Source organism: Lutzomyia longipalpis, chromosome 2 (genome assembly GCF_024334085.1).
Source record: "Lutzomyia longipalpis isolate SR_M1_2022 chromosome 2, ASM2433408v1".
NCBI classification, from domain to species: Eukaryota; Metazoa; Arthropoda; class Insecta; order Diptera; family Psychodidae; genus Lutzomyia; species Lutzomyia longipalpis.
Genome location: NC_074708.1, coordinates 16853084 through 16877631, shown reverse-complemented (window position 1 = coordinate 16877631; position 24548 = coordinate 16853084). Strand labels below are relative to the sequence as shown.

The following is a 24548-nucleotide window of genomic DNA, read 5'->3' as shown; positions in this document are numbered from 1 at the left end:
GCAGACTTTCCATTTCCATTAATCAAAAGAAATCCAAAAGACTTTTTTTTAAGGGGAATGGAATTACTTTCTTACAGAATAATAAATACTTAGAGTAACAGCTATAACGAAAACAGCACCAACTCCTGCCAGGATTATTTTTTCCTTTAGCGAACGCATCATCATGAAGTTGAGGATACGCGATGACTTTCCCAGCTCCACGTCCATTTGTTGGACCTTTTATTGCAGAAAAGTTTCATTAGATTTTTAAGATAAATTGTCCAGAAGAAATTACAAATTAGCTTACCCTGGAACGGGATCTCTGAATAGTCTCTCTCTGAGTGGACAAATCCTGCAGGATATTGGTGCCCAGAGCTTCAGTCTCAAGTACAATTCGGTAGCCCTCCTCTAGGTGCTTCCCAGTCCTTTCCAGCCTCTCAGAATTGTCCAAAAGACGCCTCTTTGCATCATCTTGAAAGCCAATCTCATCGAAATCATCATCAGACTCGAAATTTGATGCTCCAGCTGAGCTATTTTTGCATTTTGTGAACTCCTGCTGTAGCCTCTTGAGCTCCACTTCGTAGCAACTGACTCTGTTGGATAATCCAGATCTTTGCTCCGGTGGTGCATCCCTGATTTCCAGGCTTATCTGTTCCAGCTGTAACCCCAAAAATCCTTCAATAAATTCTACGAATAAAGAAAATCATCCATAACTGAAACTTACCAATTCTCTGGCTTCCTCGCAATTTGTTGTAATGGTCTGGATCAGTTCATTGCGGCTACCTGTGGGCAGGAAGTACAAGGAAAATGAGGAAATGCGAGGAAAGTTTTGTTATCTTTACTTACTTTTGGGAGCAATGTTGAGATGCGAGATTTGAGCTGTTATCTTTGCAATTAACGCCGAATACTGCTGCTCATAGTCCTCAACGAGAAGAGTCATCGTCCCAGATGGTTTTCACAAGATTTCCCTGGGAAAATCACAATTTTCCAGAAGAAAACGGAATGACCTGAAAAGTCATAAAATGATGTTTTGATTCAAGTTTCCACAATTTCCGCTGCAAGTTTTTGGCGCTGTTGATTAAGGAGAGAATGAGACGGAGGTATACTTTTAACGCCATCTCAACTCGATTCTCTCACTCACACCTCACTATTCGTGTCTCTCTCGTACAGCAGCGCAACATTGAAACCACTCAAATGTGCTAAAATGGGTTTGAAACAAATCAAAGTCAGCGGGTATGTGGGGTACAAAGCCTGTCAAAGTGATGATGAAAGCAGAGAAACGCGTCAAAGTTCACAATGTTCTCTGAAAGTCGTGTTTGGAGTGGAAAAATGGTGTTTATTTTCATTTTGGCGTTATTCTGGCAGCTTTTTGTGGCATGTAAGTTAAATATTGAGTTTGTAGCTCACGATTTATGTACGATTTGGTGCGGGAATGTGAAAATGGGGCCAGATATTTGCATTTCGTGTCCCGTGAGTTTTGGTTGTTTTTGTCTTGCAAATGTCGTTTCGTCTTCACCCTGTTTTGAGGACAAAAATAACACGAAACGAGCTATTTTGGAAGACGCGTCTCCTTTTTTCGTCTTATCACCGTCACGGGAACGCGCACTGATTAATTAGCTCACAGACAGATATGAGAGAAAATTGCCTGGGCATGGCGTAGTTGGTGCTGTTTCCGGACACATTCGGGGGGTGAGCAAAAGTGGAGCTCGGGAACCGGAAGTTGATTCCACATTAGGCGTCTCGCGGGGAATTATGCTCTTACGGGGGATTTGAGAAAATATTTTCCCACCGTCTTGATGTACAAAAAACTCGCTCCCGAGCGCATAAATGTGCAGAAGAGAGAGAATTCTCATGTCACATTCATGGTCAATCGAAAAGGAGGATCAAATTGATTGAATATGACGAAGATGGTTGGAGGAATCCGCCGAGAAAGCATACAGCAGCATGAGCAACTTGCACAGATATGGACAAGATTGGTGGAGGGTGCAGAAAAAATAAAAGAAAAGGCATGAGAGGCGATACTGCGTGCAGAGTGGTGTGCCGGAGATTATGCCACTGGAATTACTAATTGCATTTGAGAAGGCAGCAAGAGACGCTTTTTTGCCCATCCCTCAGCCTCTCACGTTCTTCCCAGGCGCTGCGTGATTCAATTCCACCATCCAACTGTTCCCGTAAGCAGCTATATGGAATTCACAAGAACCCTCCGGTGGCCAGGAATGTCACTCTCGCAATTGCCCCTCCCCCTTTCGTTGATCATCTTTCTCCCCTCTCTACACCCGGGAGATGCTCCCCGCGTCCGCCTCCCACAAGAGAGTGTGAGAAAGAGTATCAACACTTCCTCGGCTGCCTAATTGGATTTGTGGCACATGAAGGGAATCAATATATATAGGAATTTCCCAGAAGGGGCATTGGAGTGTCAACATTGGATTGGAGACGAACGATATCTCCAGATACCATTGCCTGTGTAAAATTCCTCTTCGTGACATCCTGTTTGTTTAGGCCAAAGTCATAAAATCCACACCATTTGGTGACTTTTTCTTCGCCCTCACTTCATCTTGCCTCTCTGAGGATTCTGATCATTTCTTAGGCACTCCCTTGAGACCTAAAATAATTTGTTCAAATTACGATCATTTAAATTCTTTTTACTTTAAATCAAAAATTGATCAAATAAAAAATAATTGAAAGAAGGAATACAATTTCTTAATCAAGGATTTGAAGCATCCTTGGCTAATCGAACACATTGATTCACTTGTAAGAATCCTCGAGCAAAAATCTTTAAAAAATCTACTTACAATCTTTCAATTCTATATTTATATTATAAAATCTTCTCATTTTCTTCTCCTTCGACTATATTACGCCGCAGCATAAAATATTTTGTGAATTGTAGAAAGATTTGAGAGAGAGATCACATCTCGCACGAAGGAGACATTTGTAGAACGGTCATCATGTGCAAAAACTCGTCTCAATCTGGCTGAGAGTCAATATGAGGAAAATTTACGATGGTTCACATCCGCGATCGTGTTGTGAATCACATGAGATTAAATTGTCCATAAACACACATTTTCCGAACATCTTCGGCTGTTTTGTTGCTACTATCGCTAATTAATGGCATTTATTGCATAATTAATGCATGTGAATTAGAATATTTTGACACGTCGAGGTGATCGTCGTGTAAAGACGTGCGCGCGGAGAGGACGCGGAGCGGTGGATTTTTTTTGTTGCAAAATACCAGACATGGGAGGGCAAAAGGAGGATGTTTGTGAAGAATTCCGTCTCGATCTTTGCTTGCGAGAAATCATGGGGATTTTTTTCTGTCGAGTGTTGCGGTGAAAAATCATGGAAATATTTTGATATCTGCAAAGGGTGATCTTTGCAAGCTCTGGGGAAGACAGAGAGAGAGTGTCTGGATGAGAGGAAAAAGGCGTAACGTAATAAATTTTCCTTCTTTCGTGCTTTTTTTCCACTCCAAACTATACCTCTGCACAGTCTTTGCCATGTGTGATAATCTCTTCTGAGACTGAGAGAAGAGGCATTATGGTGGCTGAAGAAGGCATAAGGTTCACCTTTCGTGCTCAAATTCAATATTCTTCCTATACGAAGAGTGTTGTGTATGGAAGAGATATTTTGTGTGATTGTTGTTTGCATGGGGGCCAATGGGGGGTTCCATTGGGTGAGAAAAATAGAGAATATATAGCCGTTCTGAGGTGGAAGAGAGGTGAAATAACAAAACTTACGATCACCGAGAAATGATCATAATAAAAAAGAAGCAAATACAACCGAGGATGGAATGGAAAAGGGAGTGGAGAAAAATCTCTTTTGGGTAAAAATTGGTTTTCAAGTGAAAAACCTCCATAACGATCCCCATTGTCCATTGTCGATCTTTTTCTTTCATTCTCTCTCACTCTCTTCTATTCCCCGCATACACATATTATTCCATTTCGCCCATGGATGGTGTGTAGGAAGAATAACACTAAAATATAAAAAAAAGCAGACCAACGAAGAAACTGTGTGGCTGGAGCTAAACCGAGAAATCCGAGAAGGATAAAGATCTCTCTGTATGAGCAGCAAAGTTATAGAGGAGACTTGCCAAGTGAATTAATGTTGGATATCGCTTTGGGTAGTGAAGAGAAGAATTATTCTGAAAGACGATCTTACGCGCGTCCTTTTGTGTGTTGCGGATGTCTGTGCGTAAAAAAGCACTACGTGTCATCACAAATTGGAATTGAATGCATTTTTGAGCGTCACATTGGCGAGAGATCTGGCTCGGTGGTGTGTTTTGGAGGGCACAAAAATGTGGAATTCATTAGTTTTGTCGCGGCTCCCAAAATGCCAGCTCTCTTCTTTCGTGTCGGACACTTTTTTTTTGCTTAATCCTAAAAGGGGATGCAAGAGCGATAATAAGATTGGGATGCGATGCGAGTGCAAGCATTTCGCCCTTCCCTAAAACGACTTCTAAATTGCTTTGGCATCTTGCAGTTGGGCACAGATAAACAATCTGCCCAATGGAATTCAAAAAGCATATTTACATAAGAATTTAAACTATGAATTTTCATGCTTCAGCGTAAATTATTTTGACCAAGCTTTACTGTTTGAGCTTACTGAACGATAATTTGAGAAATTTGCTTAACTGCATTTAAAGCAAATTAATTATATTTTTTTTAATTGCTATTGATGCAAAATTGAGTTTTTTTTTCGCTTTTGAGAAAGCTATATCTAGATGAGCAAATGTAATTCCTTGGGATTCAAGCAGATAAATATATTTTTTAAATAAAAATCATTGAAAGTAACATCTGTCAAAAACTTGACAGTTATTAAATGTTTGACAGACGTCAAATGTTTCTTTAACTAATCGTTTTTTTTTCTTCAATTTTTTTTAAATCGAATTTCATTGCATTAAGTTTGTTTTTAAACCATAAAAAAGACCGTATTTGAGCTATACTCCGCTTAATCAATAAAAACTCAATTAGAAATGTACTGGTAAGCTGACCAAGCTTACGAGAGCTGTGTTTCTTTCAGTATACCAATTTTGTGAGAGCAAACTAGAACGCGAATTAATTTAAATACGCGCAAAGTCGGGAAAAGTTGAAAAGTCATACCCTAAGAAATCTTTAGAAGGCCATATTTCGAGAACGGATCCATAGATTTTCATAAATTTTTTTTTGTTGGAAAGGTCTTGAAGTCAGCTATAACATATCGAAAAATTAAAAAAAATTATGTCGCCATTTTCGAAAAATTCGACTTCGAAATTTTCGAAAACTTTGTTTTTGATTTTAGCGCCTCTTGCGGTCATTTCTCGAAGTTGCAATGTTCTAGACATTTGTAGGGTTTCACGAAACTTTTCATTTGCGCTTGAGTTGATCAAAATCGGACTTGTAGAACCCGAGATATGACATGTCAACTTTGGAAGGCTATATCTCGAGAACGGATCCATAGATTTTCTTCATTTTTGGCATGGAGCTAGATAATATGGTCAGCTATAACATATCAAAAAATGAAAAAAATTTATGTCGCCGTTTTCGAGATATTCATCGAAAACTAATCGAAAATTTTGTTTTTAATTTTTGGCCCTCTGGCGGTCACTTTTAAAACTTTGGATGTTCTAGAAAGTTGTAGGGTTTGTTGAGAGCTTTTATTTGAGCCCGGGTTGATCAAAATCGGTCAAGCCGTTTTCGAGTTATGATCGATTTTCGATGAAAAATTGTGGCGGCCATATTGACTAAACGGCTTGACCGATATTCGAAAATGAGGTATCGTTGGAAAGCTCTTGATGGCCCCTACAACATATAAAAATTTCAGATTTTTAGCTATTACAGGGGCTGAGATATAGCAAAAACAAAATTTTGAGGTTATTCAAAATGGCGGACGGGGGGGTGGGGGGGTGGATTTGACATCATAATCGGATTTCTTCAGGTCGATATTTAAACTTTGCCGTTTACCGCAAGTCTCTATCTATTACCGTTCTCTTGCAATTTAAGTTTATAATCCGGAGGGCCGGACGGCCGGACGGACGGCCGGACGGCCGGCCGGAAAAAAACTTATTTTTGGCGCATACGTTTTTTGGAATGTGGGGACCCTAATTCGTGCTCATACCAAGTTTGAGCCCGATCTGACGACTTTCGATTTTGCTCGGTACACAAAAGCTGTGTCTGAAAGAAACACAGCTAAAACAAGAAAAAATATTATTGGTAAATAAATTTTTCCTTATACTGTAAAATGTTTTTATGATCAAATTGATTTCTTTTTTTTGTCATTCATCTTCTTTAAAAATTTCTTTAACAAAAAAGACAATCATAAATCACATAAAAAACTGATTTTCAACTTTGATCTTTGAAACGATTGAAATTTGATATTTCACAGTGTACAATAAAATTGGTTTAGGATCCAATATTTTTTGTCTAAACCAGAAAGTGATCAAGAATGATCCCCATAACTTATTCAAATTATTATATAAAAGTCATCCGTGAATTGTGACTAATGAATGAATTTAATCTGAAGAATCAAATGAACGTTTTAAGAAATTTATTTTATCGAATGAAGATGATTCTTCAAGATGAGAAAAAGTGAACGATCCTCGAACAAAGCTCCCCCATGCCACCACATCCGAAGGAACGTCAGAGAGATCCAAAAGTTGTATTGAAGATGAGTGTTTTTATCAGAATTTTATCGATATTTCATGTTGATTGTCAGGCGTTTTTTTAAAAGCCTTAACACTTACCATCAAGACGCTTCTTTTCTTGTTCTTATTTTGTTCTTTGGGTACGTATGCTATATATGTATGGTTATTCCATGGGGAGCATCAAAGAGGCGCGTTAGCGAAGAGCGAAGAGGAGAGAGAAAAAAAAGACGAAGTTGGTGTTACAAAAGGCAATCAGATTGAAATGTGGATACATAGAGGCGATTGGTGCGGGCAAACGAGGCGACCAAAAGGCAGACAATAACATTCTTAACACCTTAAAAGAAACACCAAGTTCTTTTGCCTTCTTTTCTGCATATAAGCGATTTCCAATGAATTTCAATTTTTCTTCACACCATCCTCGATGCTTTTGCACCTCATGGGTACTTTTTTGTATTTTATCCCTGGACATCGTTCTTCGGAGATTTCTTCTCATTTTGCCGTACCCTCTTGTCCCTTCGTTGCCCCCTTTGTCCTACATATATAGCTCGATTATGGTCTTTTTGTTCGGGGTTACCTTCATTGTACGTTTTTCATGCAATGCGGAGTACGATGAAGTGAAGCCAGAAAAGAGGGAACAAAGGGATTCTGGTGTAGAGCCTAAAGAGATTTCAATGCACATGATTTTTCTTTTGGGGTCTTCAATAAAACTTCTCACTCTTGGCTTATATGGTTCTCCCGATATTTATTGCTTGTGGTGTTACTCAACAATAAATTTTCATTACCTGGCAGAGAAGAAGAAGGATTTCCACCTCGCACTCCACCTCAACCGCACGTTTCTTTAGGAGGCGAAAGAGAGAGATTCACCAAGCAAGACAATATAGTATTTTATTATAATGTTCAACATGTGATTTTGGTTGAAGCGCAACTAATGTGGTGTGACATGAGAAGGAAGAAGGCAAGGTGTCTGATTTCATTCCTCGATTCTCAGCTCTTTCTTCTTTTTCCGAATAAACCCTGAATGGCATGAAGTATCCAATGGGACAAAAAAAGAAGAGTCTCCAAAGCTTCTCAAAATCCTCCTCAAATGTCTCTTATTTTTTTCTTCTAAAATTTATATTTATAAAATAGAAAAGACATCTATAATCGTGTTGGATGGTGTGACATCCAAGAGACTGGTGAGAAAATATATAAAATATATCCACGATGATGCGAATTGTGAGATTAATTGCAATTTTAATTGAATGGAAGATCAAAGATCGAGACACGATTGAGAATTTATAATTTCACTTGATAATTCCTTCACTTGACATTCTATTCTTTCTGATCTGTGTGATCTTTAATCAATGTGATGATTCGTTTTTTTTTTTCAACCATTCAGCATTTATTCATATCTTTCAATTCCATTGAGATGTCTGAACCTGAGATTCTGCAAATTGTTATGAATAATTTATTTGTAAATGCCTTTTTTCCAAGAATTTACTCTCCAACTGTTGGATCATTCCATTGAAATCTAATATTGTAATGTATATAGGTAGTAGACTATCATATTATAGTTTGATAAGGAATAATTTTATTTGTTTAGGAATAAAATTGTCTCTTACATCAAGTATTTTTTTATTAATGAAGCAGTGTTGGTAACATTTTCGCGACTACAGGGTCAGAAGTTTATAACAAACAAACTATTTTTTTCACCTATTAAACTCATAAACATCATCATATCTAGTACATATTCAAAGGAGTTTATTCGTTCCTGTATGAGAAAACCCCACATTCAAGGAAAAATTCGGGATACACGTAATTTTGTAGAGCATAAAAAATAAGAAAACATCAAAAAGACTTACTTTCCACTGAAATGATCTAAGAAAAAACTAAAAATATTTATCAAAAATGTGTACAATGACGCCATCATTGTCTTTTTCATTTTTTTCAAATACATGAAACAAAAAAAATGTTTTATGGTGCTATGCAGGAAAAGAATGTCAAGAAATCATGATCATGACATTTTTTTGTCATTCCCTCTCACTCCCACTAATGTATTTCTGTATCTTTCGTCTTTCTCTGACGCATGCTTCCGACATTTTCATCATTCTTTTCTGTGCACTCAACATGTTTTTCATTTCGTATTATTTTCTCAGTGTTTGGGGATATTTTTCCATGAAAAAGTGAAAATGGGCTTTCCTTAAGTGTTATCAGTGCCAGGAAAGCCGTGAAAAGTGGAAATTTATGGTCATTTAGCGGCCAAATATGTGAAAATGCGCGAAGTGAAAAATCAAAACATTCTTTCCCTGACCAATTTTTACGGGATACTTTTCTGGATTTTCACGACACAAATCACTTCTTGCGGGCTTATTGTACCTTCTGATGTATTGATTCTGGTGTAGAGCCTAAAGAGATTTCAATGCACATGATTTTTCTTTTGGGGTCTTCAATAAAACTTCTCACTCTTGGCTTATATGGTTCTCCCGATATTTATTGCTTGTGGTGTTACTCAACAATAAATTTTCATTACCTGGCAGAGAAGAAGAAGGATTTCCACCTCGCACTCCACCTCAACCGCACGTTTCTTTAGGAGGCGAAAGAGAGAGATTCACCAAGCAAGACAATATAGTATTTTATTATAATGTTCAACATGTGATTTTGGTTGAAGCGCAACTAATGTGGTGTGACATGAGAAGGAAGAAGGCAAGGTGTCTGATTTCATTCCTCGATTCTCAGCTCTTTCTTCTTTTTCCGAATAAACCCTGAATGGCATGAAGTATCCAATGGGACAAAAAAAGAAGAGTCTCCAAAGCTTCTCAAAATCCTCCTCAAATGTCTCTTATTTTTTTCTTCTAAAATTTATATTTATAAAATAGAAAAGACATCTATAATCGTGTTGGATGGTGTGACATCCAAGAGACTGGTGAGAAAATATATAAAATATATCCACGATGATGCGAATTGTGAGATTAATTGCAATTTTAATTGAATGGAAGATCAAAGATCGAGACACGATTGAGAATTTATAATTTCACTTGATAATTCCTTCACTTGACATTCTATTCTTTCTGATCTGTGTGATCTTTAATCAATGTGATGATTCGTTTTTTTTTTTCAACCATTCAGCATTTATTCATATCTTTCAATTCCATTGAGATGTCTGAACCTGAGATTCTGCAAATTGTTATGAATAATTTATTTGTAAATGCCTTTTTTCCAAGAATTTACTCTCCAACTGTTGGATCATTCCATTGAAATCTAATATTGTAATGTATATAGGTAGTAGACTATCATATTATAGTTTGATAAGGAATAATTTTATTTGTTTAGGAATAAAATTGTCTCTTACATCAAGTATTTTTTTATTAATGAAGCAGTGTTGGTAACATTTTCGCGACTACAGGGTCAGAAGTTTATAACAAACAAACTATTTTTTTCACCTATTAAACTCATAAACATCATCATATCTAGTACATATTCAAAGGAGTTTATTCGTTCCTGTATGAGAAAACCCCACATTCAAGGAAAAATTCGGGATACACGTAATTTTGTAGAGCATAAAAAATAAGAAAACATCAAAAAGACTTACTTTCCACTGAAATGATCTAAGAAAAAACTAAAAATATTTATCAAAAATGTGTACAATGACGCCATCATTGTCTTTTTCATTTTTTTCAAATACATGAAACAAAAAAAATGTTTTATGGTGCTATGCAGGAAAAGAATGTCAAGAAATCATGATCATGACATTTTTTTGTCATTCCCTCTCACTCCCACTAATGTATTTCTGTATCTTTCGTCTTTCTCTGACGCATGCTTCCGACATTTTCATCATTCTTTTCTGTGCACTCAACATGTTTTTCATTTCGTATTATTTTCTCAGTGTTTGGGGATATTTTTCCATGAAAAAGTGAAAATGGGCTTTCCTTAAGTGTTATCAGTGCCAGGAAAGCCGTGAAAAGTGGAAATTTATGGTCATTTAGCGGCCAAATATGTGAAAATGCGCGAAGTGAAAAATCAAAACATTCTTTCCCTGACCAATTTTTACGGGATACTTTTCTGGATTTTCACGACACAAATCACTTCTTGCGGGCTTATTGTACCTTCCTACAGGTCATCTGCAGAGGGAAGGTCTGCTTGGGGTCAGGGAAATGCATTCTGGGTGGTGGAATCCCACCTGAACGCGAAAAACTGGTCCGGGAGTGAATGTTTTGCTGTCGAACTTCACTGTTTTCACTTATTTGGCCGATAAATACCCACGATTTTCCACTTTTCACACTTTCACAGGCACTAAGAACACTTCCACAAGCAGCTTTCCACTTTTCCCGAGATAAAATATCACAATTCACAGAGAAAATTGACGAAAAATAAGAAACGTGTTGACTACGCAAGAGCTTCAAAAAGAATGTCGCAGGAACTCGTTTTTTTCTGTCATTCTTTTTCCAGCTCTTGTGAAGTCAACGTATTTGTTAGTTTTCTGCAATTTTCTCTGTAAATTGTGATATTTTAGCTCGGGAAAAGTGAAAAGCGGATTGTGGAAGTGTTCTAAGTGCCTGTGAAAATGTGAAAAGTGGAAAATCGTGGGTATTTATCGGCCAAATAAGTGAAAACTGTGCAGTTTCTACAGCAAAACATTCACTCCCGGACCAGTTTCTCCGTGTTCAGGTGGGATTCCACCACTCAGGAAGCATTTTCCTGCCCCCCACACAGACCTTCCTTGTTGCAGATGACCTGTGGGAAAGTCCAAAAAACCTGCAGGAAGTGATTTGTGTCGTGAAAATACAGAAAAATATCCCGTAAAAATTGGTCAGGGAAAGAATGTTTTGATTTTTCACTTCGCGCATTTTCACATATTTGGCCGCTAAATGACCATAAATTTCCACTTTTCACGGCTTTCCTGACACTGATAACACTTCAGGAAAGCCCATTTTCCCTGATTTCCCCAAATACTGAGAAAATAATACGAAATGAAAAACATGTTGAGTGCACACAGAAAAGAATGATGAAAATGTCGGAAGCATGCGTCAGAGAAAGACGAAAGATACAGAAATACATTAGTGGGAGTGAGAGGGAATGACAAAAAAATGTCAGGAAAAAATGTCATGATCATGATTTCTTGACATTCTTTTCCTGCATAGCACCATTAAAAATTACCCACGAACCTTTAGCTTAATTTGCGATTTTCTATAGATTCAATAATATCGGTATTGTTTCATTGACTGAAGATTTTTTTCCATACAGAAACGAATGAAGTCCTTTTAATATTCGTACACTTTAGAAAATAAATTGTCTAAAAAAAGCCTTTTAGTTATGAAAGTGTTTAAGATAAAATTAGCTGAGACTGAAAACTTCGTATATAAGAAATATCTCAGTGGATCTTATGATTATTACTTCTTTGTAAATAATAGTTAGGTACTTATCATCAGTTAGATTTAACAAAACTTCTACTATACATAACTTTACTATACAAAAAGAAATTTATTTCCATTTCTGTTTTAAACTAAATGAGATTTTACAGCAAAAATTTCTTTAAATTAGTAATACAAAATTATATTATTATGTGATTTCCATTTCAAAAACATTATTATGTTCGTTCTTGAACAAATAAGAGATATTCTGATACATAATACAAGCCAAGAATACACAATTCAGCAAGTAATGAAGAAAGGTGATTATTTTGAGAAGCACTGAAAGTTAATCTATTCAAATTGTGGTGTAAAAATAATTGGATTCTCACACAGGAGAGTTTCTTGCATTTGACCAATTCGTTCTCCATGTCTCAAGATGAATGTCTTGTGGTTTTTCAAAGTGACGGCGCACTTCTTGAACGTAAAGCGAATAGAATTTTTTTTTTGCGAAACCTGTTGGTCACTGATTACCTTCTGTGGTGTTTTGCTGTATATAGAAGAGCACGTTAAAATGGTGAAAATGTCCCATCATATTGTTTCCAGAAGCACTTTGGTATTGACTTTTCTACCTTTTGTGATGGCGAATGGGTTGTTTGTGCGCACCAAAGTGCAATTGTAAGTTGTGTGTAATTTGTATTCAAAAACAATCGCCATCGCTGTCCTCCTTTATTAGGGTGCAAAAGAACATGATGTTCAATGGGATGAGGTTGAGGTGAAAAGGAGAAGATGGAGAGACAGGCTACTTGAATAGGGGGATTTAAACAACAACAACAACAAAAAATGAGATCTAGCTCCTCGTATGGTTGGTACAGCACAGAGAGAAGGACCGAAGGCGAATAGGAAGGGAAAAAAGGAGAATTAAAGAATATATTGAGAGGTGATGCTTTTGTGTTATATGAGAAGACCAAAGAAAGGAGGCACCAACCAGCAGAGAGACAAGAATCAAGAGCGAAGAAAAACGAAGAGGCATCCAAAGCAAAAATATATGTGTGTGTTTGGGGGATTTCTTTTTGAACATCATGTGAAGAATTATCGAAAAGACAGGCGATTGTGATTTTTCTTTGGGTGAGCCTTCGCCTCCGTGAGTCCACAAGAAAACTTAAACAGTCTCGCTTGAGCTTCCAATAGAAGTTGACTTGTTTTCACATTTGCTCCGTTCACTTTTACGATCAAGACCACATTAGTTTTCTGGTGTGCGCACAAGATGTGACTTTGGATGTTATTTTTGGTGAATCTCCTTGATTTTGCATAATCTTCGTGATCTTTTTTGGATTCTGTGATACGTGATAAGAGGATTTTATCGTGTTTCTTTGAGAATTAAATAATCAGAACAAAAAACTCTAAATCTTATTCTCTTTGTGTCTGCATCATAAATCTTCTTTTGGGTGATTTATCATTTAGATTTTGAGGTGTTGTTCGGGGGTGTAAATCTTTTCTTGTACAATACAAAACACGCGAAGAGGTCCCCGAGAAATTGAATAGATTTTTTTCTTTGGAGAATAAGGAAGGAGGCAAAAAAAAAAGAAATATTGATGAAATTTATGATATTGTGAGTGAGAGGAAAAAAAAAAAAGGAACTTTACATGGACAGAAGTGAATTGAAACAGGTTTCCCTTATGGCAATCCATCCGCGGTTTGAAATAAAAGTGTGAAAATAAGAAGGAAAGAGAAGACTTTTTAAACACTCCTATTGAGAAGAATCTTGAGAACGTTTTTTTTTGTACTCCGTGGGACATACATATATAATATTTGGATGGTCTAAGAGAGGAGCGGACGAAAGCAGCAGGAGGAGATCTTTTCGAGTGAGAAAACGATCTCGAGAGACCTTTTATATTTCGACGAGAAAAATCTCCGTATAGTGCGCAAACATTTGTGAAACCCAGACATGGCGCCAAAATCGAGAAAGAAGAAGGCACATGGTAAATATTCATATAACCAAAATGAAAACACATTTCTCGTTATTTTTTTTATTATATTCCACTCCTGACTTCTTTTTAAAAATCATTTGGAGATTTTTTTAAAAGGTGGAATAGAAGTTTTTTAATGTATTAATTTTGAGGTATGGCCCGAGAGATTTCAATGGTCAATGAAATCGGGGCTATATGAATGGTTCAAAATGAATTCGAGGAAGAGTGATGAAATTTAATATCTACATATGTATATGTTTAATGGAAGAATTTAGAGAGAAATAATGTCCAATGGGTTGTGGGTGATAAATCAAGGCAGGAAGCTCAATAAAATTAATTTTCACTTTGAGATTTTGTGGAGGTACCGTAAAGTGTGGAGTTGGAAAAGTTATGAGCATAGAATTTTCAATGAGGGGGCTTGTCGCCTTAGCCATAATGTAATACAACGGTGTGCCCACACATGCTCCCAAAACGTTTAGTATTAATATTTTGTACGCAAGAAATAATGATATTGGATGATTCAGTTGGTGGCTCAATGGAGAAGAGGTGGAAGATCATCAAATTGAATTATAATTTAGAGCTACTTGATTATAAAGCGGCAAACAAGACAAATTACATCCGCATCGTGTGTCTCGATTAAATTACAATAATAAGAGAAGAGTTTAACGTTTTTTTTTGGTATATTATATCTCACTCTTTTTTCTGTATAGTATATTCTGGCAGCTCCATTCAGCGTTTTTCTCTCGCTCCTAACTCGCAAGATCACTTACGCGCTGAAACGGCTAAAATAGTGGTTGGGAGAAGGAAAGAACGTGTAAAACAGATGGAGGAAGGGTGATTAATTTCGCTGAATGGTCGTTTTTACGCAAATTGTCTTTTTGTATAATATTTATGTGAGATTTATTTTATTCATCATATAAATTTAATTGAAACAAAAAATAAACCACAATTCTTTGCGCGAGTATGCTCAGCATAAAGTTAAATTTATTTTTTTTATTTATTGTTCTAATGGATAAGTGTGATAAGTAGAAATTTTTGATAAATTGAATGCAAAATTCTTAAAATGCAAAGAGATTGAAAAAGAGTTCGGAAAATATAGGAATAAAACTTAAATATTGTTTAAAAAAATATTAACAATAAGATTTAGCAAATATTTTAAAATTTAATTTTAATTTAAAAAATTTTATCTTTTCCTTGAACTTTTGAATCTTAGCTGCGCCTTAGAACTTGTAAAAAATACTCTCAGTCGATTGATTACAATATTTTATCTTCTATGTGATTCAGAAGCGAGTGTTAGAAGAAAAAATCACGACATAATAATACTCTATTAATATTCAGTGGCAATTAGAAGGTGAACAAGTTCACATTTTTGCCGACACTTATACTCCAAATCGTTTAGTTACCCCTCGTTTTTTCCTCCATTTCACATGCTCCAACTCATGCATTTACCTGCACACTGTGTACTAACGTATATGGCTTGTCTAAATGATTTTCGATGCAATTTTTCATGCAACGCACCTTGTATGACAAAATGCATAAATTACCACCAAAGTGATTGACACTTTCTTGTGCAATGGCACAGTGCCTACCGAAAATATTCCACCCAGGCGGTTAAAGAAAAAAAACTAAGACATCCGTACTACAGTCAGGTATTACTTAGCGAATTTATTTAGTTCGTGGATTTTTGTACGTAGTCTAATACCACTCATTTTTTTCATATTAGAAATATTTTTTTGGGAAAATGTCTGATCAGGGTAGATTCTTGGGTCTCTTGGGTACTAATTGCAATCAGAATAATTGTAAAATAGCGTAATTTTATATTAAATAAGTGAAAATGAAAAATGTGTGTAGCAGAATTGATTAACGTCGTTCTCGATTTTTGGGGGAAAAACTCACCGATAAAAATCCAAATGCATTTTATTTGGCCTCTAAAACACACAAACTATCTTTTCACACACTTTTTAGGCTACTTTTAGTATGTTTTATTAATAAAAAACTAATTTTTCACTGACCGTGCGGTTTTGATAAAATTTTCTCGGGCACCATAGAAGAGGTGAATTTTGGAAAAAAAAATCACCACACTCACCACACCGATGTCTCACGAAGAGATATCGGAGATGTCGATCGTGAAAATAAAAATTGAGGTTAAGTTTGATTGTTTTCCTGCCAAGTTTGTTGATGTTTCCGGATGATTTTGTTTTTATTTTATGGAAATTGTGCTCAAGAAAGTGAAAAACGGCAAAGCATTGAATTTTTATTCAATGCAATGCTACCTTTTATTCGAGTGACGTGAAGGAAAATCGTTCACTTTTTCCAAGGAATTTGATCACCCCAGATGGACTGGAGGAAAGACAGGTTAGTGGAGACACCGAGCTATGTGCTATGGTTCAGGTGTGGAAGATCATCATCAATACCCACAAGCCGCCACAGCAAGCTAGACACAAAATATATCACACACTACAGTGCTGATTCTAATATGAAATGTTCTCTTTTTAGCTCGATGCAAGGATTTTAAGAGGAACTCACTCAGACGCTCAGACCTCATCAATATGGCCATCACTTAAGTCGACAGGACTACAAGTTTTCTTGAAGGAAATAGTCCAGGATCTGAAGCTAGAATCCGGCAGAACAGCATTGGAAACCATAAATGCGACATAAAAGCCGGGAATCCCTATCACGCACAATCAGTTTAGCAGAAAGTAAGTTGAGGCTCATGTCGGGATAAGTGAGATGAAAATACAATTTATTCCAGAAACAGTTGCACGGGAAAAGCCACTGAAGTCTCTGAAAGTTGTGCAGGCATCATTCCCATTGCATCAGGAAGATTCTAAAGAATCTTAGAAAATTCTTTTTCAACACCCGGCTAATCTTTGATTTAGACTCCTAAATGAAATCAAGCATCAGCTGGATGTTGTAAAGGACGTTGCTAAGATCCCTTATAAACCTCTTGATGCAATAGGAAGGATACCTGCAAAACTTTCAGAAACTTACGGCTTTTTCCGGGAACACATTAAACCATGAATTTCAGTAAGTTTAAAATATTTGCAGCTCAACTATTCATCTTCCTGTGCGGGGATTCAGAGGTTCTCCTTAAGCTCATCTGCTCACCAAACCCACAGAAGATTTTAAAGCAGTAGCTGAACAGCAATTTGCAGTCAAGGATCTACCAGAGTATAATGGATCGCTGATCCTTCTTCCATCTCACCTTTGGATTTGGACTTTTTGCTGCAATTTATGGCCCGGAATAGATGACGAGTGGAGACATCAATACAGAAGATATGAAAACTATCAATTTGATTTTCTATGTTCAAATCATTATTTATTTTAGTTCATTTTTACAAAAATACTCTATTAACAAAATTTTATTATTTTTTTAATTTAATAAAGAATAAAATTTAATAAAGAGTGAATTTTCTTTATTCATGAAGATTTTTCTTTGATTTTTCACTGGCAGGAAATTTTTAAACTCGAGGGAATAATTTCTTTGGCATTGTTGGAGATTGCAGGATCCTCGGAGCTGAGATTGGGAAGGAATTGTGTCCCGTGACATGAAGAGCCCGCTGAAGATTGAAGGCAATGTGTGTGCTTTGCTTAAGGAGGTACCAAACAGCGTACTGATAGCCAACAAATCGTCTATCTCCACTCACTGATAATACTGAGACTCGCATCCTCTTCAATAGCGCCCAGAAGAGTCTTTGTTTCGGGATTCTTTCATTACAGGAAGCCATGTTCCTTCCAGGACTTTCGTAATGGGATTGTCAGTGTGCAGTGGCGTCACTGTTCTTCTTGTCCTCAAGAACACACACAGCGCATGGGAAGGTATTTCACTCCCTCAGGTGGTTGCCTCGAGTATGTTCCAGGCCAGAGGTTACATCACAAATTACACTCAACCCATCCTTGGCGGTTGACACCACGCGTTTCACTTCCAGACTGAACTCAAGATCATGGAGCTCCTTCAAATGAGCCGTAGTGTCGCGTTAGTTTGGTCACCCGAAGAAAATTCTACAGCCCTAGTCTTCCGTGTGTCTCCCCTGTGGCCATCGTTTGCAATCCAGACGAAGTTCCACAACCCTCTGAATGGATTCAGGATCTAGCAAATCCGTCTGCACTGAATCACTTGGTTTAACATCAAAGACCCTTCGTCGTGATGAGGTTTCTGGAGGAATTTCCACCTGTGTGAATTTCGCTTCTGACGCACGGTTATTCCACGTAACAACACAGCCTAATCACTACCTTCCTGGCCACTTTGGTAGTCATTCTCCTGACAAGCTATAAGAAAAGTCCCTCCCACACAACGCCGTTCATCTGCCGTTCAGTTGACCTAATTTCATATCTTTTTTAACCATTTTTCGTCGATTTATTTTCACGATTTTCACAAATTTATTTTTATTTTTACACAATTAATTATATTCACACTAAAAGGATAAAAAATACAAAAATTACTTTTAATTCGCTACTTGATTTTCTTGAAAAAATTCACCACCATGGCTCGAGGTGAATTTGAACATTCGTGGTGTCTCCTCTTGCACGAAAATGCTAGAGAGAGATAGCCTAATACAATTTTATGCGTGAGAGACAGAATAAGCCAAAACGACGTAAATCAATTCCGGTACAAAATACGTTAATCAATTCGCCGTAATGCAAGTTTGGCGTTATTCAAAACGCCGCTATGTAATACCTGACTGTATATTTAGATCAACCTTCTCTCGGAGTCACACAAACTTTTCTCCTCTCTCCTTCACTTCCTCCTTCGTTGATTGTGATCCCAAAAATATATTGAAGTCTCAAGAGGAGGATTGAGAAGAGCGAGAGAATGGAGCTGGGGAGGGAAAAAAAGAAGATAAATAAAACGGAGGATGATCACTGATATGTTTTGAATGCTGTCTTGTTATTAATTATTCTAAAAGTGTTTGGAGATCTTCTCATATTTGTCTTCCTTGGCGCGCGAGAGCTTTACAAAAAAAAATAAAGAAAAATCCCGCAAAGATGAGAGAAGATGCTAAACGAGGGACACTGAAATCATCCAAGGAGAGACGTGTGGAATTTATGTGAAAATAAAATCTTTATTGGCTTTTCGTGAAAATTTATGTAATACCTCCAAGCATAAGTCATAAAACGTGGAAATTGATAATTCAATTAGATTAAGTGATTAAATAGCTAACAGATGGAAAAAAAATCATCTATTTGTTTACAACGCTCAAGTAACATCACGCAGAGAGGATTTTGTGTGCCGCGAAAGAGCAGAAAAGCGAGATTTTATCCCTGTCAAAATGAGTGGCTATAATGAAAATGTTAAAACTACCTGAAAATTGTCTCAAGAGTTCCATTAAATGTCTGCATTTATTGCCGCATGTCGAGAAGTTTTGTCTCTGGAGACACACGGAAAATGCTGTATGATGAGATAATCTCACTAAATGGGTCTTGTGACCCTTATTTTTTGGGTAATATATCAGCAATTATTATTATCTCTCATTTTATGGCGACTTTCTGGGTATTATACTTTCTCAAGTGCTGAAAGAGAAATTATGTGCATCGTAAAATTAACCAAATTGCCGGTCGTTTTGCGAGAATCTGTGATCATTCAGAATTATGTGTTTATGATTATTTTTCATTCCTTATTGCATTTCGTTAGCCGCAGTGATCATGTGTAAAATGCTTCATTTTCTTTATTATTTTAGGGAAAATTTCTATTAAAAAATTTTTAGAGGGATCCCTTGAAAACTATTTTGGTTTTGGTTTAGTCTGGAGAATCTGAACGAAGAATAATGTTTCCTTATATACTTGTTAGACATGCTTTCGTCTCTTGTCGTCTCAGTAAGACAAATTTGATCCTTTCTAGTTGAAACTCATTCTAAGGTAATGAAGTGTCAAAGGACGCTTTAACTGTTGGTCAAGGCAATCGTAGTCTTGATTTTAATTATGGAAAATAACCTGAACTCTCTGAACTCTTATGAAAAATAGAAGACTTTTCCTTTTAGAGCGTCCTTAACCCAGATTTACCCATTTTGCCATATTTATGCTCGGAAATTCGGTTCTGTTGACTCTTAATGCATTTTTTTTTTATTTTCATAAAGTCGAGTAGAACCGGTTAAAGAAAAACTTTTAGTTAGAACTTCTTGTGCAAAATTTCAAGAGTTTTGGTTGAGAATTGAGAAGTTATAGACAATTTTGAAGTCAGACTTCACGAATTTCTGGGGAAATCTAGGTTAATTTAGGGACTATCAAATATTCTTTAACCGCGGTAGCTCTTGAAATGATTTAGTGCCTAAAATATACTATTATTTTAATTGAAAAACTATAATAAATGTGGATAAACTGCATCCAAATCTCTATGCAAATGCAAAGTAGAAAAAAAAGAAAAGGTGCGCATTAGTTTTTCTGGCACCTCACTGTATATAATTTGTGATGAATGTGCATAAAGATTTTCTTGCATAGAATTTATGTGTGTGGGGAGCAAGAAGGTGGATATTGGAAAAGTGAAGGAATATATGGAGGAGAGAAAAAAAAACAGAGAACTAAAAGTTGTGGAGATCGAAGAGAAGGCAAAAGAAAATAAATAACGTAATGCATAATTTGTAATATATTCCTTTATGTAGTACGAAAGCAAAATATACACAACATAGTATGGATTTTAAATCTGTGTGTACATAGTGCTGGGTGTATGCTTTCCCATTTGGGGATTACATGAAGGTGTTTAGGAGTTTCTTCAATTAATATAAACATCCGATTCATCTCGTCTTTCTATTTTGCCCACTAATAATATTTTGACTGGGGAATGGAGGGAAAAAAATGCGTTTAAAATGCTCTTTGCGATAGCTCTATAGCGCGGGCATGTTCCTCCTTTAGCAACGCATAGAGCGGTCTTTGAATAAATTGTATAGATGAGTTTTTAGGAGGAGAAATTCGTGGGCGGAAGAAGAAATCCGGAGATATCTCTTTCCAACACATTCATTTTAATGAAGGTTGGGAAGGGGGGTGAATGGGAAATCAAACTCCTATTTATTTTATCTTAAAACCACATTGGATTATATATTTATTTTTATTTAATTCAGGGCATCAAAATAAATTTTCTCTGCCGCACGCCGCACGATTTCCATACACTTCAATCATATATGCCTACAATTTTATAATGAATTCCTTGCCCACACCTTGTGCGCGCTGATTGAATGTTTTTTAATTAAAATAACATTTTCTTCCATCTACTTCTTTTGCAGCTAAAGCTCTTCAGTGCTACTGTGAGGGACACTGCCCAGACTTGCGGAGCAATGGAACGTGCGAGGCTCGCCCTGGCGGGTCGTGCTTCAGTGTCGTGAAGAGCTATCGAGATGAGAATCATGAATTGGTTTCCGAATTTACCTTTGGATGTATGTCACCCGAACAGAGTGGAGGACTCCTTCAGGTAAAATACAATCACATACAATTTCTCTTCGTCAAAATAAATAGTACAAGCACATCTTATCACACCTTGAGTTACATTTGCGATAAGAGCACAGAACATTTTAATTGAAGTACCTGGCGAATGAATTTTATATAAAAAAAAAGACATTTCTTGGAAAAGTTGAACTTTTTAATCATTTTCTTTTCGCAAATAGACCCGTCTTATCGTTCTTGTTATCAACATTAGATATTTCCGGTCAATCATAAACGTCAAGGTGTGCTTGTTGTTGGAAATGATTGAAATGGGAATGCTTTAAATTAATTCTCCCATCATAAAAAAATGTTTTTTTTACTCGTTTTGTTTACAATTTGTTCTTTAATTCTTTTATTTGTAGTGCAAAGTTGCAACAGCTGCTCATTTGCACGGGACAAATATCTTGTGTTGCAATAATTCAGATTTTTGCAATAGAGATCTCATCCCGGAAGATACACCACGAACAACAGAACCACCCAATGACCTTCCCTCTGCCACACATTTCTCCATGTACACAATTGTGATCATTGTAGGCTCCTTCATGGTACTCCTACTACTTATGGGTCTAGTGACCCTTTGTTTCCTCCATCGAAGACGAGATAGGCGCAGGAAGAAGCATTGTCTCGTTGAATCATCGTATGGGAATCAAATATCACCCCATATAACGGATTTGGTGGATCAGAGCTCAGGATCGGGTAGTGGGTTGCCGCTGTTGGTGCAACGAACGATTGCAAAGCAAGTTCAGATGCTACATAGTGTGGGCAAGGGAAGGTATGGTGAAGTATGGTTGGCCAAGTGGAGAGATGAGAAGGTAGCGGTGAAGGTGTTCTTTACAACGGAAGAAGCATCGTGGTTCCGTGAAACGGAAATCTATCAAACTGTCTTGATGCGTCATGAAAATATCCTGGGATTCATTGCAGCTGACATTAAGGGAACGGGTACATGGACACAGATGCTACTCATTACGGACTACCACGAATTGGGGAGTCTGCATGATTTCCTCCAGCGAAAGGTGTTGAATACGGAAATGTTGAGGAATTTGGCATTGTCTCTGGGTTCGGGAATAGCTCACCTGCATACACACATCCTCGGAACACCCGGAAAGCCCGCAATTGCCCACAGAGATATCAAGAGTAAGAATATTCTTGTTAAGAGGAATGGGCAGTGTGCCATAGCGGATTTCGGGTTGGCCGTCATGTACAACAGTGAACTCGATGAGATTTGTATTGCAAAGAATACAAGGGTTGGTACGAGGAGGTACATGGCCCCGGAGGTGCTCAATCAAACCCTCAATTCGGGTCAATTTGAGGCCTTTAAGATGGCAGACATGTACAGCGTGGGCCTGGTGTTCTGGGAGATGGCCAGGCGCTGTATAACCACCATCAAGGGCACTAAGAATACAACGTGCGAAGACTATGCCCTGCCCTATCATGATGTCGTGCCAAATGATCCAAGCTTCGAGGATATGCATGCAGCGGTATGCGTTAAGACAATTCGACCGCCAGTGCCAGCACGCTGGCAGGATGAGGAGATTCTCAGTGTTCTTGCGAAGATTATGCAAGAATGCTGGCATCCAAATCCCGCCGTAAGACTCACAGCATTGCGCGTAAAGAAGACTCTGTGCAAGCTCGAGGAGGACTTTACGGAAAACAACAAAAAGTCCGATCAGTACTTTGTATAGTGATATTAGGTGAGTTAAATGACTTAATTGTTAATTTAGATTACTTAAATGAAATTTAATTTTTTTTGTTATTTAAAAAAACATTTTAAATGATAATTTTTTGCCATTAAAATATCATCTGTTTTTGAGATGCGATCTCTAGCTAATAAAATATTTTACTGTTCATATTATTTTATTCCCAATTCATCTTTTCTAAATTGCTTCTGTTTTATTTTATTTTATTTTCTTCAGGTTCTTGCAGTGGATCACCCTCATTGGCCACGCATTTTCCTTTTTTTCTGGGAAGTGCTTCATCAAATAGTGCCCTGAATGCATTTTATTTGTGATTCCTCGTGCATGCAACTACTTCAACAAATTGCAAATAAAAAGAAATATCACGTACTGATTAGATAGAGCCGTGTAGGACGTCCTCCTGCTTCAAAAATTATTGTACAAATTATTTAACAAAAGAACCCCCCTTAATTTTCCTCGTAGTGAGAAATTTATAATTTAATTTAAGGAAAAAAAATTACTCGTAGATTTTAATTATTGATTAACATTTTATTTTACCCCATAAAAGCTTGCTCCATCTATTTGGGAAAGTTTAACAAAGGAGAGTTTTTAATTATTTTTTCAATAGTCATTTAAGGGAAAATATTTTGAAAGGGCTAGATAAAGGAAAAAAAATGAAGAGAAAAAAATTATTAAAGTGTATTGTACAGATTTCTTTAATTCGGGTGCTGCAGTGTAGAGTTCTTTGAGGAAATCCCTTCTCATTTGCCAATTTTCTTCCTCGAGATTGAAGACATTTTTTATGCATTTTTATTCCACCCACAAATGTTCACGTAAACGACAATAAGAGGAATATAAAAAAGAGAAAATGAAAATGGAGATAATTTGTAAAAGGAAAAAAAATAGAGTGTCGACGGAAAAAAAAGGAACTGTGAGTGCTTTTCTTGATGGAAATTTCTGTGATTCTCCAGTGAGGAAGATAATAAAATGTCCTAAAGTAATGTTCACTTACAAATCGCGAGGGATAAAAAAATACGAGAAGATGATTCCTTGAGGATAAATAGACTATGTTAATATTATATTTTTTATATAATAATAAAACTACATAATAATACGATTTACGAGATAGTGACGAGAAAACAACGTTATTACTTATAGCATGTAATATTGGATAAAATGTACGAATTGGCATTCAAGCATAAGATTTTAACGTTCTCGGATAGATATAAACAAAAAAAAAAAGGAAAAAATAGTAATAATAATATGAGAAATGAGATGAGATATAATCGTATTAACTGACCTAAAGTGTAGGATTTATTGATGAGAAAGAGAATGAAGCAAAAAAAATGAATACTTGAAGATGAAATAAAGAGAGAGAAAAAAAACAAGCAAATGGAGTTTGTTTGGGGAACCACGTTGGCAATTGAGGGGCGAGATTTTTGGCGTCTCGCTAAGATAAATAAGGCGCGCGATGTGCGAAGAAAACAGCCCCCGGTTGAAAGTGTTTATGTAAGATTATAAAATTGCCACAATAATCAAAAGATTGGTAACTAATTTGCGTCAGCAGACATTTAAA

General features: G+C 36.7%; 2 protein-coding genes and 2 long non-coding RNA genes across 5 annotated transcripts; 2 read left to right on the top strand and 2 right to left on the bottom strand.

The window, feature by feature from the left end:
• Positions 1-60: 60 nt before the first annotated feature.
• LOC129791009 (vesicle transport through interaction with t-SNAREs homolog 1A) lies at positions 61-1159 on the bottom strand. Its single transcript, XM_055828893.1, has 4 exons — positions 826-1159; positions 704-762; positions 287-637; positions 61-216 (listed from the first exon to the last, which is right to left on the bottom strand). The coding sequence occupies exons 1-4, from the start codon at positions 917-919 to the stop codon at positions 64-66; spliced, it is 657 nt and encodes a 218-aa protein (XP_055684868.1). The 5' UTR covers positions 920-1159; the 3' UTR covers positions 61-63.
• Positions 1160-1264: 105 nt separating this feature from the next.
• Positions 1265-24360, top strand: LOC129791006 (bone morphogenetic protein receptor type-1B). 2 transcript variants are annotated; one of them, XM_055828888.1, is made up of 4 exons: positions 1265-1357; positions 21104-21288; positions 21662-22990; positions 23213-24360. In XM_055828888.1, exons 1-3 carry the CDS (start codon positions 1276-1278, stop codon positions 22979-22981), a joined length of 1587 nt encoding a protein of 528 aa, XP_055684863.1. In that variant the 5' UTR covers positions 1265-1275; the 3' UTR covers positions 22982-22990; positions 23213-24360. The 2 variants fall into 2 exon arrangements, with proteins under 2 accessions (XP_055684863.1, XP_055684864.1); XM_055828889.1 differs by lacking the exon at positions 1265-1357 and adding an exon at positions 11751-13901.
• Positions 15536-17292, top strand: LOC129791011 (uncharacterized). The gene is made up of 3 exons (XR_008750655.1): positions 15536-16244; positions 16386-16588; positions 16938-17292. It is a non-coding gene; the product is annotated as an uncharacterized LOC129791011 (long non-coding RNA).
• On the bottom strand, positions 17187-18570 carry LOC129791012 (uncharacterized). The gene is made up of 2 exons (XR_008750656.1): positions 18062-18570; positions 17187-17992 (listed from the first exon to the last, which is right to left on the bottom strand). It is a non-coding gene; the product is annotated as an uncharacterized LOC129791012 (long non-coding RNA).
• Positions 24361-24548: the final 188 nt, after the last annotated feature.